Source organism: Anguilla anguilla, chromosome 17 (genome assembly GCF_013347855.1).
Source record: "Anguilla anguilla isolate fAngAng1 chromosome 17, fAngAng1.pri, whole genome shotgun sequence".
Taxonomy (NCBI): domain Eukaryota; kingdom Metazoa; phylum Chordata; class Actinopteri; order Anguilliformes; family Anguillidae; genus Anguilla; species Anguilla anguilla.
In genome coordinates, this window is record NC_049217.1 from 5996512 (window position 1) to 6015620 (window position 19109).

The 19109-nt window shown below is 39.9% G+C and overlaps 2 protein-coding genes across 3 annotated transcripts; both read right to left on the minus strand.

Moving 5' to 3' along the window:
• Positions 1–6011: 6011 nt before the first annotated feature.
• LOC118217318 (pentraxin fusion protein-like) lies at positions 6012–7892 on the minus strand. 2 transcript variants are annotated; one of them, XM_035399222.1, is made up of 3 exons: positions 7846–7892; positions 7448–7520; positions 6012–7022 (listed from the first exon to the last, which is right to left on the minus strand). In XM_035399222.1, the coding sequence occupies exons 1-3, from the start codon at positions 7846–7848 to the stop codon at positions 6403–6405; spliced, it is 696 nt and encodes a 231-aa protein (XP_035255113.1). In that variant the 5' UTR covers positions 7849–7892; the 3' UTR covers positions 6012–6402. The 2 variants fall into 2 exon arrangements, with proteins under 2 accessions (XP_035255113.1, XP_035255112.1); XM_035399221.1 differs by having other exon boundaries at positions 6012–7025.
• Positions 7893–13016: 5124 nt separating this feature from the next.
• Positions 13017–14940, minus strand: LOC118217319 (pentraxin fusion protein-like). The gene is made up of 3 exons (XM_035399223.1): positions 14877–14940; positions 14455–14527; positions 13017–14032 (listed from the first exon to the last, which is right to left on the minus strand). Exons 1-3 carry the CDS (start codon positions 14877–14879, stop codon positions 13410–13412), a joined length of 699 nt encoding a protein of 232 aa, XP_035255114.1. The 5' UTR covers positions 14880–14940; the 3' UTR covers positions 13017–13409.
• Between the last annotated feature and the right edge of the window lie 4169 nt (positions 14941–19109).

Sequence of the window (19109 nt, forward strand, 5' to 3'; positions counted from 1 at the left end):
CAGAGCTGTAATCACTGAGCGACGTAGTTCTCCTCAGACCGGCGCTGCCTCTCTCCTGTAGTGCTGTGTGAAGAGTAGGACGTAACCGATTCTGGTTTGCGGGTGAGGCGACTACCTCCGTTTCCAGTACTTCTTTTTCAGAGTACGAGTGGCACAGCGCAAATGAGCGAAATTTGAGACTCAGCACATGGGTGGATAATAATGGGGGGAAATTGTTTTAAAAGCTGCCCTTCCGTTAAGTTGCTGTTCTGTACGAAGCTTACTGCACCATAGATTTTTGGCTGTGTCACAAGTGTAGGCCGTGCCAATAAAGCTTTTTAAAGGGGAGAGCGATGGTGTTGATCTCTGCTTGGGCTCTCGCCCTGACGGTTGGCAGTGCCGCGCAGAACAGGGCAGTGTTTTTTGGGGAACCCATGTAGCGAATCTCAAACTGACATTGGAATGGGTGGATCTCTCTCTCTCTCTTTCTCTCTCTCGCTCGTGTGTATACTGCTGTGGTGGAACTGAACGCTTCCCTTTTTCATTTTTCTTCATGTCACTTTCTTTTGTTATTCTGTTTTCTGGATCTGTAAAGATGTGATTTTTGCAGAGTGAACTGAGCAATAAATACATTGAACCAAACGAAGGCGCCTTTCCTGTTTTTATTTTAATATCACGTGTTCTCTGTGGATTCAAGTGTGCATTGTGAGCTTCATCCTATTTTCAAGTTTTTGAAGTATTTCATTCTGGGTGATTCTTGACATAAATATTGCATTGGCTGTTACTGACTAATTGAGTTTAATCCTGACTCCAGTCTAGTAATAAATCTGTCCTTCAAGAAGATCTGGTTCTTAGAGTACAGCCTCAGGCAGAAGTCTAGATAAACCAATTGGAAACCAATTTATGACCACATCACTGGATTTCATTTTGTGTAACCACTGAACTTCTTCTCAACTTAATTTGCTTGCACTGAGGTTTATATTTGTCTCTGAAAACAGATTTTCAGTTCAGTACAATTATTCAACACAATTCTTTCATAGGAAAGTTTTTTTCATAGATAACACTTTACTTGAACTAGAAAAAAAGCTTATATAATTCTTTCATAAGCATGACATAAGTCATGAGAGCACGATTCATATAATGTATGCAGTGGTTATTCTAAAAGTTATTTAGAATCAAATTTTAAAAATTTATTTGCATAAATTATGACATTGTTATGTGTTATGGCATTGGCTATAAACTGCTGTCGTGTGATTATGTCAGGTGTCGTGTTGTGATTATGACCACGTTTTTAGGGCTTCCAAATTCATATCCCTTGTGCTTTTTTTCCTATTAGGGAATTACAATGTTTTGTAATTCCCTAATTAGAATTCCCAATTGTATGTGTAGGCCCAATCCATAACTTAAATATCTGCTGCGAATTCCAAAGGTTTCAGACCAGTGAGAATGTTGCCACTTCTAATGATGAAAATAAACAGTGCAACATTTTAGGTTCTGAAAAGTACTTAAAAAAATGTTTGCCACTGCAAAAATGCGGCCAAAACAAGCATCACCTACATTCCCTGCGAGGTCAGTTCAGGTGTAATTAGAATGTTAACTGAACATTCTAATGCTGGTGTGACAGTCACTACAGGTGACTGAAAGCAATGGAGTTCAAGAACACTCACTTGAAAATCTGAAAAAAAAAAATAATAATAATTCCAGAAAACCTACTCTTCGGTTATTATCATGTGATTGTGTAAACAGTTGCTCCTCCCTCCCTTTCAACCCCAAAAGGGTGTATGATAAGTCCAAAAGGGACAGGGCTCATAAATGTTTGTGTGAGGAGAACCAAAATGAAAACACAGGTAAGGAATCTTCCGCAATCTAAACAGGGAACAAGATGGACCCGTCCCAGCTGTAAGAAACTGTCCTGGCCCACCAAGTCTGTCTTCAGGCCATTGGACTGGCCTGCCATTTCACTGATATACTTTGCTGGCTCAGAGAATGGCTTTCTAATAAAATAAAGTGAGAAAAAAGACAGCGATTTGGATAGGTAGTGCAACCAGGCATCTTTCTGCAGCTTCATCTCCCAGAAACTAGGGTTTATTAAAGGGGCACGGCTCTCTGGCCAAGTGGATAATAATCCATCCCTTCATTATCATAAAGTAAATGCCCTGTAAATTTGGTTTCAACCAAGGAACATGTTAAAGTGTGATCTGCAATTCAATCCTGCATAAAACATGTTTTACCTACTTTTATATGACACTACACTTCATTCTCATCTTTCTTTCCAATTCCCCGATCTCCACAACTGCTTATGCTCCCTTAGGGTGAGTCGCGTCTTTATCCTGTTATGGAAGGGAAATGCCTGCATGTTACATCAGCAAATATTGTGTGTGTGTGTGTGTGAGAGAGAGAGAATGAGAATGAGCACAAGCACGAGCACCCCCTGTCACATTATATAAATAGTCAAAGTTTCATTTATTGAAGTTATAAGTACAAATTGGATTATGTTTCAGATGTGTGTATATCTAAGGAATTCAGCAATGCCATTAAGTAAAGAACCACACTCAATGTTTTTAGTTAAGATGAGGCTGAAGTACTCAAACATTTCTTCAGTGAAACGGGGTTGTATGTTTGGCAATCTTATGTACCCAACTTCATGGCGTCGTCACAGGTGTACAAACCACAATGCTGAAACAAACACCGAGGAATGCCGGTACAGTGAAGGAAGACATTACTCACAGATTTCTAAACTGCTGCACTATGTGAGGCCACAAGATGGTGATGTAAGCTAACAGGAAATAACGGTTTTAAAGCTTTGTTTCTAGCCCAAATAAATGTGTAGTTTACCCCCGTTGGAGGTGTCTTACACCCTCACTTGTTGAGCGCGCACTTGTATTAGCCCCATTCCTTGTGTGTGCGCATGTGCCTTCTATGTGTGTGTGCAGACCTGGCCCGTGGCACAGGCGGTATAGGCGAATGCTAGGGGCGCCCCAAATCAGGGAAGAAAAAAAAATCAAAATTTTAAACTTTTACAGTTTTTTACTAATACTATTTTAATACTATTATTTCGGAATATTACAAAAAAAAAAAAAGCCCACAACAACATAACTACATAGCCTATTAAATAAGCCCGCCCACCCCGCGCGCCCTTAGTTAGACGTACCTGATTGTGGGGGGTGGGCGAGTTATCTGAACTAGTGAGTGACACTGACCGTGGACCGTAGGCCTATATATCATGTCAAAAGACCAAAGCCCTCTGGTGCCCAGGGAAGAAAAAGAAGAAGAGAAGAGGAGGAAAAACGGGAAAAAGACAGAGGTAATGTGATGAATGAATAGTTTATCTATTGCGTAGTAGTTACAGTTGGAGCAGAGTGTAGGCTACTAGCTTACTTTGGACGATAGTAACGTTCGCTAATTTAATAAATAGCTAGTGTTAACGTCAGTTACTCCCACCTTAAATTCATTAGGGAAAATTGGAAAGACTATTCAGGTGTTTGGGGAATAACCTACAACATAATTTTGAGAAATAGCTACAAGTGTGCTGCACCAAAACTGGTTGGTAGTTCAAAAACCTCTCGTCATTAATTCTATGAAACCAACGATTCTATCAAGAAAAACTAGTTTCTTCTTGTTTTATACCATGCAGTTAGCACCAATTGTGACCTTTTTTGTCATTACATTATTTAAGAAAACTGCATGAAACCATAACTCAATCAAATTAATCTCCCTAACTCTGTCTTGCTTTTTAAAACGTTGCCGTCCGTCTTACAGTGTAGACATTGCGTTTTTCCAAGACACTCTGAAACCGGGCTTGAATGCCAGGTAGTTTTATGATAGGTTCGCCGTCACTTGTCACCTAGCCAATATTAAAATTCTGGGTTTTAGGTCAGAATGGTCTCAGCATGCTTGTTGTCCCGGCTAGCTAGCTAGCTAACTATTGAATTTTATTCAAAACAGCGGTTACTACAAACAGAATCGTTCACAAAGATACGGATGAAAATGCGTCCCGTAGCCATGATATTCTACTGTCCAAATAAGGGACGATTCCGTATTTTGTGGGATGGTTGGCATCCCTAAATGAAGCCAGTAACTAGAACCGTGATTCAACGTTGCCACCTGCTGAGAAATTGGACATTTAAAAGGATAGGGGACGTAGCAACAACGGTTGGCAGTGCCACGCAGAACAGGGCGGTGTTTTTTGGGGAACCCATGTAGCGACTCTCAAACTGACATTGGAATGGGTGGATCTCTCTCTCTCTCTCTCTCTCTCTCAATTTCAGTTCAATTTCAAAGTGCTTTATTGGCATGACAAATATAGGCACTTGTGTTGCCAAAGCAATGGTTATAACATACAACTATATACAATTAATCCATTATATAAAAAAAAAAAAAAAAAATAAAAAATAAATAAAAAAATGTAAGTAAGTGATGTTAGGTGTGTGTGTGTGTGTCTGACTATCTGTGTGTTATGTGCATGAGTGAATATTATGTGTCTGCTTGTACGTGTGTATGCTGTGTGTAAATGTGTGCATGAGGTGGTCACACATTGTCCCTCAGAGTATGGCAAGAGAACACAAATTGTGCTGCTAATATGCAGCAGCCTTTTTCTTCTCCTAATAGGTAGGGTAATCTATCGTCATTGGGTATATCATTGAATTGGGGACATTTCTGTATTATTTTTTGGTAGAATTTTTGGCGAATTTGGTCAAATTTTGTGCATTCAATTAGGAAGTGTTTTTCCGTTTCAATTTGGTTGCCTTTGCATTGTTGGCACAATCTATTTTCTTCTGGCAACCATGATTGTCTGTGCCTGCCAGTTTCTATGGCTAAGTGGTGCTCGCTGAGTCTGTACCTCGTCAAGGTGGTTCTCAGTTTTTTGTCAGTAACTGTGGTCAGGTAGTTCGCTACAGCATACTGTCTTTTTAGGGCCAAATAACATTTCATTTTACTTTGCAATTTTGTTTTAGTTTCCCAGTAGGTTATATAATTCTGTTTCAGCTGTGTTGCAATTTGGTTTATTCTAATTATGTTTGTAGTTTTGTTCTGATCCTGAGCAGGTGAGGTGTTAGTGTGTGTTAGTGTATGTGGGGAACTAAGGCTCAGGACCAGCTGAGTGAGGGGATTGTTTGCTTTGCTCAACTCTTGGTATTGCAGGGCTTTGTATTGATGTGAGTGGGGGTCACTTTGTTTTAGGTGCTTCCAAAATTTGATTGACCTTTTTTGTATTTTGATAAGTAATGGGTATTGGCCTAATTCTGCCCTGCATGCATTGTTTGTTGTGTTTCTATGTAATTTCAGGATATGTTTACAGAATTCTGCATGCAGGGTTTCAATTGGATGTTTGTCCCATTTGCCAAATTCTTGACTGATGAGTGGACCCCACACTTCACTGCCATAAAGAGCAATTGGTTCGATTACAGCTCCAAAGATTTTAAGCCAAATTCTAATTGGAATCTCTACACAAATTCGCTCTCTCTCTCGCTCGCTCGCTCGTGTGTATACTGCTGCGGTGGAACTGAACGCTTCACTTCCTTTCATTTTTCTTCATATCACTTTTTTTGTTGTTCTGTTTTCTGGATCTGTAAAGATGTGATTTTTGCAGAGTGAACTGAGCAATAATAACATTGAACCACGTTTTTAGGCTTCCAAATTCATATCCCCTGTGCTTTTTTTTTTTTAATTCGGGAATTAATGGGAATCAGTTTTTGTAAATAACACACAGGTTTTATGGTGCAAATTAGGGTTAGGGTTTGGAAAACGGTAACTCTGAGGGTTGAGGCAAGTTTGCAGTTGTGTTCAGCAGCTTGAAGAAAGGTTAGAACATGGGTTTGTTAATGATTTTGAATGAGCCAAAATTTTCTTTAGTAGCATGTGTACCTATGACCATACAACGTGTGTAATAAACGCATATTTTATTTTCAGGGTAACACACTGATTTCTCTTAAAACTATCGCTAAATGTAGTGATGAGATATTCCTGGAATCAAAGAATGCAATTTATCATACCTTTTTTGAGTTTCTGAATCACATCACAAAAGACACAACTAGACAGCAAAATGTTTTAATTGGTTTTAGAAAGACAAGCAGACATGCATTGATTGAAATAGTTTTACACTGAATGCCTACAAAGTTGGGAATCTGTTATGAAAATATTTCAACTCACAAATGGCGTCTAATTCATAGAAGTGCAGAGAAGACTTTTTGGCTGAGAAATGTAATTTATGATCTTACAGACCTGTGACATGAAAGCAAAAGAACAGTAAGAATACAGAAACCCCTTGTAATTCAAAAGTGTAAGTTAATGGAATCTGCTTACACTGGAACCATTATAGACATTTTAATTCAATCAAATTTAAACTGTGAATCACAACACGCCACTGATTAAGTATATGTTTCAGGAGCACTGTCACAGACTTGGACGATGTTGCCTTGACATTTACACTGTAGATTCGTCAGATGCAACAATTACTCTCCCATAGATCTGGTACTGAATGGTGTCCCAGTCAAAAATATTACCTTTGGGAACGCTGTCACAAGACGAACGCAATGCCACAATCTGACTTTCAGGCAGGACATAGTCCCACATGTTAACATCAGAAATTTCACCAACAAAACTCTGACGAGCCTCAAATCTCCCGTCAAAACTGTCAAAGTCCTGTCCAATAATGGCGACTCCGTTGGGATTAGTCGTGTGTCCAGGTTTGTGCACCTTCCTAACGCTTCGCTTGCCATCCACCCAGAAAGCAGACAGACCTGTGGTGGATTCCCAAGTGACGCACATCTGGGTCTTGAATGTGTTCAGTGGCAGTAAGTCAAAAAGCACCGGCTGTCCACTCAGGTAGAGGGAAAATCGCCCATCCGCCTCTCGCCAGACGTTCAGTTCGTCAGCCTCTCGAGTGCGGTACGCAAACAGGATGACATCTCTCCTGCCTTTCAGCTCCGTCGCCAGGTTCATGCAGAGCGTAAAGGCTTTGAGCCCCAGGGGCTTCTGGGGGGTCAGTTTGGCGTAGCTGTCAGCTGTCTCATAGGGAAACACCAGGGCTTTCCCAAGCAGACCTTCTGCACAGGTGCAAATCAAAGGGTAAACGATACATTAAACTACTAGGTTAAGTCCACCATTTCTGTAAATATACTGTCTGATGTCATTTACAAATCTATAGTCCAGGAAACACACAAAATTAGAATGTTAAAGTTTGTCAGACTCTTCCGCGATGTGAAAACATCTCACTGCATTTGTATGAATACTTGCATTAACAGTATGTAAGACTGTGAAACTATAGGATACACTGTGTAAATTGTGAAAGAGGGGATGACTCAGGACCTGTGTGATATGCAATCTGTGTAATCACTTTTATCTTGACTAGTTCTGACACTAATAATTTTCCATAATGCTAATCACTCAAAATTAGTGAATTTACAGTCTACCACCAAGTTATTTCGCATCAGTAGAAACAGTAGTGAAGATTGTGACGGGGCTTTACCATCAGCAGCTGAGAGAGCGACACCACTGAGCAGGATGGTGGCCACCAACACCCACAGTTCACCGCGTGGAAACTGGAAAGACAGCGAGAGAACACACAGATCCATCCCCAGCCTTACACAAGCAGTTTCTCATGTATGCAGTACAAACCATAACCAACTACAGTTATTGAGACAATGAAATAAACGTTTAAACATAAAATGCTGAGTTTTCAGCTGTGAACTTACATAAAAATCGATTACAGTAGTTTGTGCAAAAGAATACTAAAATTGGTTAATTTTGCAGTGAGAAAAGCAGATGCTGCAGTTTCTCCAAGCTTTCAAGTTACACAAATATACACAGACAAAATTACAGCAGACTGCAGGATATACTGAAGGCACAGAAAGAGTTTCCCCATACCATCTTATGTCTGATTTGACCGGCAGCTGAAAACGGAGTGACACTGCTCCTGCTGCTAAAGCAATTTAACTAACCCCCATCTCCCCTTTGTGTTTACATTACATTTTAATTATTTCCCGTTTCCAGAGAAATAAATTTCTCTGGAAACGGGAAAATAAATTTCTCTGGAAACGGGAAATAATTAGCAATTTGGAATTCCTGGGAACCCGTTCCCAGTATTAAGGCATTGCATCCGTGTGGCATCCATGTTTTCAAAGGGAACATTTTTGGCTGGTAAACAATTCAGTACCAGATCCACGGGAGGGTCACTGTTTGGTCTGCAAAATCTACAGCGTAAATGTCAATGTAAAACCATCCAAGTCCATGTGACAGTGCTATTGATGCATGCACTTCATCCATAAATGATATGTGCTGTGATCTCATTCAAAATATGGAGTTGGTCCACCCTTTGCTGCTACAACAACCTTCACTCTTCTGGAAAGGCACTATACTGGATGTTGGAGCATTGCTGTAGGGTTTTGCTTCTATTCAGCCAGAAGAGCATTAGTGAGGTTGGGCACTGATTGGTTTGATTACACCTGGCCTGCAATTGACTTTCTAGTTGATTTCAAAGGTGTTGGATGGGGTTCAGGTCAAGGCTCTGTACAGGCCAGCCAAGTTCTGCGACACCGTTGTCAACAAAACCATTTCTAAATGGACCTCGCTGTGGCTCGGGGGCATTGTCTTGTTGAAAACAGGAAAGGACCTTTCACAAGCTGTTGGGGAAGCACAGAATTGTCTAGAATGTCATTGTATGCTTTAGCATTAAAATTAGCCTTCACAGGAACTAAGGGGCCTAGCCCAAGCCATGAAAAACAGCCCCAGACCAAGGGGTGTCGAGATACATTTAGTCATGTAGTGTAGCTAGTTCTGCTATGCTAGTTAAAGTATTCTAGCTGAATAATTGATGTGTGGTCAAGTAAGATAGTAGTTAGCTAGCCAGCTAGCCAATGTGCATGTCTGTCTAGTGCCTGCCCGGTACCTCATGTAACGATGGAATGTGTGCCGCGAATCTGGAGCGTGCAGCTCCAGAACATGCCCAATGTTAGCAAGCGGTTGTTTTTATGTTACCAAATTTCACATAATCACATTTCATAGCACAGCTGTGCATGCGTTTATAGAACATCACGTTTTGTGGGCCAAAATGAAGTCAGCTCCTTGTGGAAGATTGTGCTGGCTCCTTCTGCCACTGGGCTATTCTGCATGCCCTTCTGCTTTGGAGGGACAGTAATATGGTTTTTAATTCTATGATTGAAAATTGTGAATTTCAATCCAAATGTTAACTATTTTTTTCTGAAGGTACTGGTAACGCTGGGTCAAATCCAACAAATCCAATCTCTCAGTTCAGTTTGGTTAACCCCTTAATCCACACTGAAAAACAGGCCTTTTTGAAAGAATGATCACAGGCAGTCTCACTCTGTAACCATGCAGGATATATATATATATATATATATATATATATATATATATATAGTGGAAAAACAACAACAAAATCCAAAAATCGTTTTTGTATTTTTTTATTCTGTGATTATATGTACTTCTGATACTGGGGGAAACCAGATTTATTTTTCCAATCATACCACAGGATGTATACAATGGCAGTATAAATGTTTGGAGTGGATGGAATAAAGCAGTAAAACTTGACATGCGTTTTCTCAAAGGTGGATCCAAATTTCCCTAAAACCTTTATAAATGGCACTGAATCTTTCCAAATTTGAATATTGTATATATCTATCTAAAAGTCAACTCAGCCTATTCTTAAGGCCAGCAAAAGTATTCTTGCTAATTTCTACAAATATTAGCCTATACAAACCTTGCCATCCACCCAGAAATGCATTGATTGAAATAGTTTTACACTGAATACTGACTTTTGGAATATGTTATGAAAATATTTCAATAGACAAATGGCGTCTAATTCATGGAAGTGCAGAGAATAACTTTTTTGCCTGATAAATGTAATTTATGATCTTATAGAACTGTGACTTGAAATCAAAAGAATAGCAAGAACACAAAACCCATTCTAATTCAAACATTTAAGTTAATGGAAACTGCATACACAGAAACAATATCACAATGTGTTCAGGCACTGAAGGCACTGAAAGAGTTTCCCCGTACCATCCTGTGTTTGATTTGACTGGTAGCTGGAAATGGAGCGTGATACTGCTCCTGCTGCTAAAGAAATTCAAAAAACCTCTTATCTCCCCTTGTGTTCACATTACACTTACTTGGCAGACACACACATTGTTATATTTCTCTGGAAACTGGTTTGCACTGGAATTCCTGGGAACCTGTTCTCATTATTAAGGCATTGTATCTGTGTGGCATCCGTGTCTGTAAGGGGACATTTTTGGGAGGGCAATTGTTGGGTCTGCAAAATCTACAGCGTTAATGTCAATATAAAATCATCCCAGGCTTTGTGACAGTGCTATTGAAACATGCACTTCATCCGTAAATGAAATGACACGTGAAATAGTATACTCTTGAAATAGCAAAACATACAAATAACAGAGAAAGGCACTGACACAATCTCATGCACTTGCCCAAAATAAGTCACATTTACTTCATATTTTCTTAAACATTTTTCCCATACTCAGTCATGAACAAACTTCCAGAAGACTGTTTTCTCCTGCTCAGAAGCACACTGAAACAGGACATAAAACTCCTCTGAAGAACAATAAACTCAGTCATGTAGTGCACATTATGCTGTATCAAGTCTACACCAGCCCAGTGTGTTAACCAAAGGTAAAATGCTGAACGAAAAGAACTCTCCCTTCTGTATAATGCATTTTTGGATTAAACAAACCTAATACTTTACACCCCATTGCATCTGTTATCTCTTTTATATTGTTCCTAAGTTAGAAATGGATGCAATTTCACAAGAGAGTTTCAAATGAGAAGTCGGACAGAAGTGGTTAATTTAATGAGGACGGCATACTGATATTGTCATGGGTCTGGGGTGCAATGGCCTTGTGCTGCCACTAGAGGGCTACCCAGCATCTGGGAAATGCTTTATTTGTTTCAGGTGGTTGATTTCCTATTGTTTTCACCTGGGGAAGTGCCTTTATAAGCGTTGAATGACCAGCAATCTGCGCTTCTGTGTCAAACCTCTTACACAAAGCCGGTAAGGTATAGGTGCTCAGTGGACTCGGTACAGAATTTTGTTTGCGTGTGATTCTGTGTCCTCATTTAGAAGGCGTTCAGTCTCTTAGCGCAGTGAGCACATTCTGACGCCTTAGGGTATTTATACTTTTATTTTGAGCTCGTGTGAGCTGTTGGGTATTGGGACGTTGTCCCTGGTATTGTATTTTGTTTGTTTCTTTCTGAGTTGCGTCTCAGGTTTTTCTTTTCGCCCTGGTTTGTAAAGGGTTGTTTTTGGTTTCTCTAGCCAGTTTTGTGGCTGGACAGGTTTGTCCTTTGTTTGTTTTTAACGTTTGTTTTTACACCGTGTTTTCTTTTGGTGTCTGATACTTTGTGTACGGGATTTGTTCTCCCAAGGATCTTATTTTGTGTTTTAGTTCCCGGTGTTCCCTTTCCTTTGTCGTTCGAGACTTGGTGGCTAACGCTTCCTGTAGCGTTAGCTTTTCGTTCCCCTGTATTAGTCGCTTCTGGTTCTCCGACACCCCCCACCATTACAGATATGTGCGTTATAACCACTGGTGACCAAAACACTGTGCCCGCGGCCTTTATAACAACACGGACTGAAAGAGTAAGCAAATGACTGACCGTGAATTAAACTGACTGGTGGGTAGCAAACATCCTCCACGCTACACACATCTTGCCGATGACGATGTCATCCACCATAGAGTACAGGAGAAAGGAGACGCTAGCAGCTAAAATAGGGTAATAAGTTGTTAGCTCTATGGTGAAATGGGTGATGCTGACTTGGCCTAGCCCAGGTAATGCTCAGTACACTGAACCTGTGTGAAGTGCTGTAACTGAACAGTGTTGAGCTGAACATTGTGCAAAGCGCTAAGAGTGCACACATTATGTGAACAGGGTGAATATTGCACCAAGCAGTCCTGGAATGTTCAAACATACATTCCTTATGAAAATAAAGGCCAGTATATGGTAAATAAAAATATATGTTAAATATGAAATCCAAAATATATGAAATACAGATGGCAATGAAAAGAAAATAGTTATTATCCAGTATACAATTATGCAGCATTTCTGTGTGTATGTGTGTGTGTATATAAAATATTTTCTACTATATATTTGCATATACTGAAAAAAAATCATTTTTGAGCATCAATATATCTTAAGAAGCACACAAATGTCAACAATTCTTGTTAAAATATATACAATCTATTTTTAAATTGCTTAAATATATTCCTTATGTTTTGGATTTCATTCTTTCATGCTTTAACAACAGAAATGCCCACATGTTTGATACAAATATACTAGTCTGTTACTTTAAAAAGCTTTTTAAAGGGGAGAGTGATGGTGTTGATCTCTGCTTGGGCTCTCGCCCTGACGGTTGGCAGTGCCACGTGGAACAGGGCGGTGTTTTTTGGGGAACCCATGTAGCGACTCTCAAACTGACATTGGAATGGGTGGATCGCTCTCTCTCTCGCTCGCTCGCTCGTGTGTATACTGCTGCGGTGGAACTGAACGCTTCCCTTTTTCATTTTTCTTCATATCACTTTTTTTGTTGTTCTGTTTTCTGGATCTGTAAAGATGTGATTTTTGCAGAGTGAACTGAGCAATAATAACATTGAACCACGTTTTTAGGCTTCCAAATTCATATCCCCTGTGCTTTTTTTTTTTTAATTCGGGAATTAATGGGAATCAGTTTTTGTAAATAACACACAGGTTTTATGGTGCAAATTAGGGTTAGGGTTTGGAAAACGGTAACTCTGAGGGTTGAGGCAAGTTTGCAGTTGTGTTCAGCAGCTTGAAGAAAGGTTAGAACATGGGTTTGTTAATGATTTTGAATGAGCCAAAATTTTCTTTAGTAGCATGTGTACCTATGACCATACAACGTGTGTAATAAACGCATATTTTATTTTCAGGGTAACACACTGATTTCTCTTAAAACTATCGCTAAATGTAGTGATGAGATATTCCTGGAATCAAAGAATGCAATTTATCATACCTTTTTTGAGTTTCTGAATCACATCACAAAAGACACAACTAGACAGCAAAATGTTTTAATTGGTTTTAGAAAGACAAGCAGACATGCATTGATTGAAATAGTTTTACACTGAATGCCTACAAAGTTGGGAATCTGTTATGAAAATATTTCAACACACAAATGGCGTCTAATTCATAGAAGTGCAGAGAAGACTTTTTGGCTGAGAAATGTAATTTATGATCTTACAGACCTGTGACACGAAAGCAAAAGAACAGTAAGAATACAGAAACCCCTTGTAATTCAAAAGTGTAAGTTAATGGAATCTGCTTACACTGAAACCATTATAGACATTTTAATTCAATCAAATTTAAACTGTGAATCACAACACGTCACTGATTAAGTATATTTTTCAGGAGCACTGTCACAGACTTGGACGATGTTGCCTTGACATTTACACTGTAGATTCGTCAGATGCAACAATTACTCTCCCATAGATCTGGTACTGAATGGTGTCCCAGTCAAAAATATTACCTTTGGGAACGCTGTCACAAGACGAACGCAATGCCACAATCTGACTTTCAGGCAGGACATAGTCCCACATGTTAACATCAGAAATTTCACCAACAAAACTCTGACGAGGGTCAAAGTTCCCATCAAAACTGTCAAAGTCCTGTCCAATAATGGCGACTCCGTTGGGATTAGTCGTGTGTCCAGGTTTGTGCACCTTCCTAACGCTTCGCTTGCCATCCACCCAGAAAGCAGACAGACCTGTGGTGGATTCCCAAGTGATGCACATCTGGGTCTTCAACGTGGTCAGTGGTGGTAAGTCAAAAAGCACCGGCTGTCCACTCAGGTAGAGGGAAAATCGCCCATCCGCCTCTCGCCAGACATTCAGTTCGTCAGTGTCTCGAGTGCGGTACGCAAACAGGATGACATCTCTCCTGCCTTTCAGCTCCGTGGCCAGGTTCATGCAGAGCGTAAAGGCTTTGAGCTTCAGGGGCTTCTGGGGTGTCAGTTTGGCGTAGCTGTCAACTGTCTCATAGGGAAACACCAGGGCTTTCCCAAGCAGACCTTCTGCACAGGTGCAAATCAAAGGGTAAACAATACATTAAACTACTAGGTTAAGTCCACCATTTCTGTAAATATACTGTCTGATGCCATTTACAAATCTATAGTCCAGGAAACACACAAAATTAGAATGTTAAAGTTTGTCAGACTCTTCCGCGATGTGAAAACATCTCACTGCATTTGTATGAATACTTGCATTAACAGTATGTAAGACTGTGAAACTATAGGATACACTGTGTAAATTGTGAAAGAGGGGATGACTCAGGACCTGTGTGATATGCAATCTGTGTAATCACTTTTATCTTGACTAGTTCTGACACTAATGATTTTCCATAATGCTAATCACTCAAAATGAGTGAATTTACAGTCTACCACCAAGTTATTTCCCATCAGTAGAAACAGTAGTGAAGATTGTGACGGGGCTTTACCATCAGCAGCTGAGAGAGCGACACCACTGAGCAGGATGGTGGCCACCAACACCCACAGTTCACCGCGTGGAAACTGGAAAGACAGCGAGAGAACACACAGATCCATCCCCAGCCTTACACAAGCAGTTTCTCATGTATGCAGTACAAACCATAACCAACTACAGTTATTGAGACCAAAGTATGAATCATTCTGATTGAATGAAATAAACATTTAAACATAAAATGCTGAGTTTTCAGCTGTCAACTTACATAAAAAATCGATTACAGTAGTTTGTGCAAAAGAATACTAAAATTGGTTAATTTTGCAGTGAGAAAAGCAGATGCTGCAGTTTCTCCAAGCTTTCAAGTTACACAAATATACACAGACAAAATTACAGCAGACTGCAGGATATACTGAAGGCACAGAAAGAGTTTCCCCATACCATCTTATGTCTGATTTGACCGGCAGCTGAAAACGGAGTAACACTACTCCTGCTGCTAAAGCAATATAACTAACCCCTTATCTCCCCTTTGTGTTTACATTACATTTTAATCAGCAGGCGTACGCATTCATAAATTTCTCTGGAAATGGGAAATAATTTGCACTGGAATTCTTGGGAACCCATTCCCAGTATTATGGCATTGCATCCGTGTGGCATCCGTGTTTTCAAAGGGAACATTTTTGGCTGGTAAACAATTCAGTACCGGATCCACGGGAGGGTCACTGTTTGGTCTGCAAAATCTACAGCGTAAATGTCAATGTAAAACCATCCAAGTCCATGTGACAGTGCTATTGATGCATGCACTTCATCCATAAATGATACGTGCTGTGATCTCATCCAAAATATGGAGTTGGTCCACCCTTTGCTGCTTCAACAACCTCCACTCTTCTGGGAAGGCATTACACTGAATGTTGGAGCATTGCTGTAGGGTTTTGCTTCTATTCAGCCAGAAGAGCATTAGTGAGGTCGGGCACTGATTTGGCGATTACACCTGGCCTGCAATTGACTTTCTAGTTGATCCCAAAGGTGTTGGATGGGGTTCAGGTCAAGGCTCTACGCAGGCCAGCCAAGTTCTGCGACACCGTTGTCGACAAAACCATTTCTAAATGGACCTCGCTGTGGCTCGGGGGCATTGTCTTGTTGAAAACAGGAAAGGACCTTTCACAAGCTGTTGGGGAAGCACAGAATTGTCTAGAATGTCATTGTATGCTTTAGCATTAAAATTAGCCTTCACAGGAACTAAGGGGCCTAGCCCAAGCCATGAAAAACAGCCCCAGACCAAGGGGTGTCCAGATACTTTTGGTCATGTAGTGTAGCTAGTTCTGCTATGCTAGTTAAAGTATTCTAGCTGAATAATTGATGTGTGGTCAAGTAAGATAGTAGCTAGCTAGCCAGCTAGCCAATGTGCATGTCTGTCTAATACCTGCCCGGTACCTCATGTCACGATGGAATGTGTGCCGCGAATTTGGAGCGTGCAGCTCCAGAACATGCCCAATGTTAGCAAGCGGTTGTTTTTATGTTACCAAATTTCACATAATCACATTTCATAGCACAGTTGTGCATGCGTTTATAGAACATCACGTTTTGTGGGCCAAAATGAAGTCAGCTCCTTGTGGAAGATTGTGCTGGCTCTTTCTGCCACTGGGCTATTCTGCATGCCCTTCTGCTTTGGAGGGACAGTAATATGGTTTTTAATTCTATGATTGAAAATTATGAATTTCAATCCAAATGTTAACTATTTTTTTCTGAAGGTACTGGTAACGCTGGGTCAAATCCAACAAATCCAATCTCTCAGTTCAGTTTGGTTAACCCCTTAATCCACACTGAAAAACAGGCCTTTTTGAAAGAATGATCAGGCAGTCTCACTCTGTAACCATACAGGACATATATATATATATATATATATATATATAGTGGAAAAACAACAACAAAATCCAAAAATCTTTTTTGTATTTTTTTATTCTGTGATTATATGTACTTCTGATACTGGAGGACACCAGATTTATTTTTCCAATCATACCACAGGATGTATACAATGGCAGTATAAATGTTTGGAGTGGATGGAATAAAGCAGTAAAACTTGACATGCGTTTTCTCAAAGGTGGATCCAAATTTCCCTAAAACCTTTATAAATGGCACTGAATCTTTCCAAATTTGAATATTGTATATATCTATCTAAAAGTCAACTCAACCTATTCTTAAGGCCAGCAAAAGTATTCTTGTTAATTTCTACAGGCAATACACAAATATTATACAAACCTAGAGACAGATAGTGTAGACCTCTTGACCAGAAACCCTGAAAAGGTAAAAATGACAAAAATAGCTGGGATAATCACCCTCCTTAAAACTTACTCGAGGTATAGTAGAACAGCTAACCATCAATTCAAAAAACAGGTTGATAGAGTATTTAGTTTTAGTTTTAAATTAACCACGTATCTTAAATGAACTAACTAGATCTAGCAAGCTATATAAATAAATAGGAGATGATAGCTAGCTGTTCGTTATTCTTAAAACAATGTTATCTAACTAGCTGGCTCCCCTTCACATTTAGTTATTGGCTCTTCACTATTGATCTGACACATTTTTGTGGATTTATAAAGGGTTTCTTTAAATTTAACAAGTCAGTGATTAAGCAGTGATCTTTTTAGTGACTAAAAAAAGGAGCTTAATTGCAGCTAGAACCTTTAAGTAACATGTACTAGTGTAGCTTTTAGTGTTAAGTTGCTTTTAGAAACAGTAACCAGTAGCTTAGTTTGCTATCCCAGTGTGCATTGGGTGGGAGGCAAGAATACACCCTGGACAGGTTGCCAATCCATTGCAGGGCACAAGCACCAAGAGGATGTGCACAAAAGACCACTGTAGACCACACTATTTTGCTGAGGAAACTTAAGTACATGGCCCTAAATGAGGTAGCAGTAAGCTGTCTAACTAGAAGAGCACAGGTGTGAATTGTAGGTCATGTCATACCAGAAGCAAGAGAGCTAAACTGTGGAGTGCCACAGGGGTCTATACTAGGACCTCTTTAATTTATCATACATATAAATATGGCAGTAGCAGTGAACTGCAAACTTCTCCTCTATGCTGACGATTCAGGGAGACACCCTGATGATATTAAAACACATTGAGTAAGGAGTTGGACTCTTTGAAAAGCTGGTTTGTTGATAAGTCTTTCCTTAAATTTGGGAAAAACGGTGGTTATATTGTTTGGACTACTGAAAACTACTAAAGGTTGACAAAATAAGTATAAACTGCAAAGTAAATTCCATTGAATTAAAGACCAGTGTTACATGCTGTATCTTGGGGTGCGTCTGGATCAGTAAGTCTCTTGTGAACTGATTGTTGCGGGAATACTAAAGGAAACAGCTTACAAACTAAAATTCTTGTATCGTAATACCAGATCGTTTAACATCAAAGTTAAAAAATCCTTAGCTTCAGCTCTTATGTCATTTTGACTCTGCATGTGCAGCAATCCACAGAATGGTTTCCAGTTCTATGAAACTCCGACTTGTTCAGCTGTTAGTTGGTATGGTTTAATGACAAATCCTAATGACTTGTCTGAGAAGCTGGCTAATAAGTTTAGGTAATTTACCAGCTGGTAATTAGTACACATCTATGTAGACAGATAGTAGAGTGCAAGTTTTCATTGGGAAACAAATATTTACTTGTAGACTCCCTTAAGTGGGTTATCCTCCAATAACGGCGGTATGCCTCGCAGTACATCGTGCATGAAGTCAACTTCCTGGATGTCTTTTTTTTGACATTTGAAAATTACCCTCAATGTACCTATTCAAATTTGATTTGAATTTTCGAATGTTAATGTGACAGCACTAATGCATGATAATATTGTGCACCAGTGATATCCGTTCCTAAAGCAGGATATTTACTGAGCCAATAAAAAGCCAGAAATAGCACCTTGGCTTGAAGATACTGTGGCATTGTTCTGCCCAGATATCTGGGTCTGCACCACACTGCCACCCAGTGGCCACTGGTCCTCTTGTCAGTGCCTTGAACTGGAAAGCCATATCAATATTGTGCGTTTTTTAATCATTTAGATCATTTACTATCAGAGAATCATTTATCATTTAAAAATATACCTATTTTATTAGCTACACTATACAAAAAGAACAAATGAACAAATACTGTGAGATTAAGCCTATGTTATTCATTTGAGATTTGACATTTTTTTTACCTCGAAAGCAAAAAGGTTCTTGTACTGCCCACAACAGGTTTTGGTATTGGTTTTTCAGAGACCATGTTGCTTATGTGACCATTTACATTCACCAATTAGCATTGTGGCCGGGGTTAGTGGATGACTAATCAGACTAGAAGCCACCTTGAGATTGCTGCACCTCCTACTGTCCCAATGTGGGATTTCACTGCTCCTCTTCCTGTTTCACTGTGAGATCATTGCACCTCCCCCTGTCTCACTGTCAAATCACTGAACCTCCTCCTGTCTCACTGGCAGATCACTGCACCTCCCCCTGTCTCACTGTCAAATCACTGAACCTCCTCCTGTCTCACTGGCAGATCACTGCATCTCCCCATGTCTTACTGTGAGATCGCAGTGCACCTCCTCTTGTCTCACTGTGAGATCTCCGCACCTCCTTCTCTCACTATGAGACCTCACTGCACCTCCTCCTGTCTCACTGTCAGATCACTGCACCTCCCCATGTC

Coding starts and splice junctions, on each gene's coding strand:
- LOC118217318 (XM_035399221.1), bottom strand. Junction 7,026..7,447: donor CGCTCTCTCAGCTGCTGATG/GTAAAGCCCCGT, acceptor GCACCTGTGCAG/AAGGTCTGCTTGGGAAAGCC.
- LOC118217319 (XM_035399223.1), bottom strand. Junction 14,033..14,454: donor CGCTCTCTCAGCTGCTGATG/GTAAAGCCCCGT, acceptor GCACCTGTGCAG/AAGGTCTGCTTGGGAAAGCC.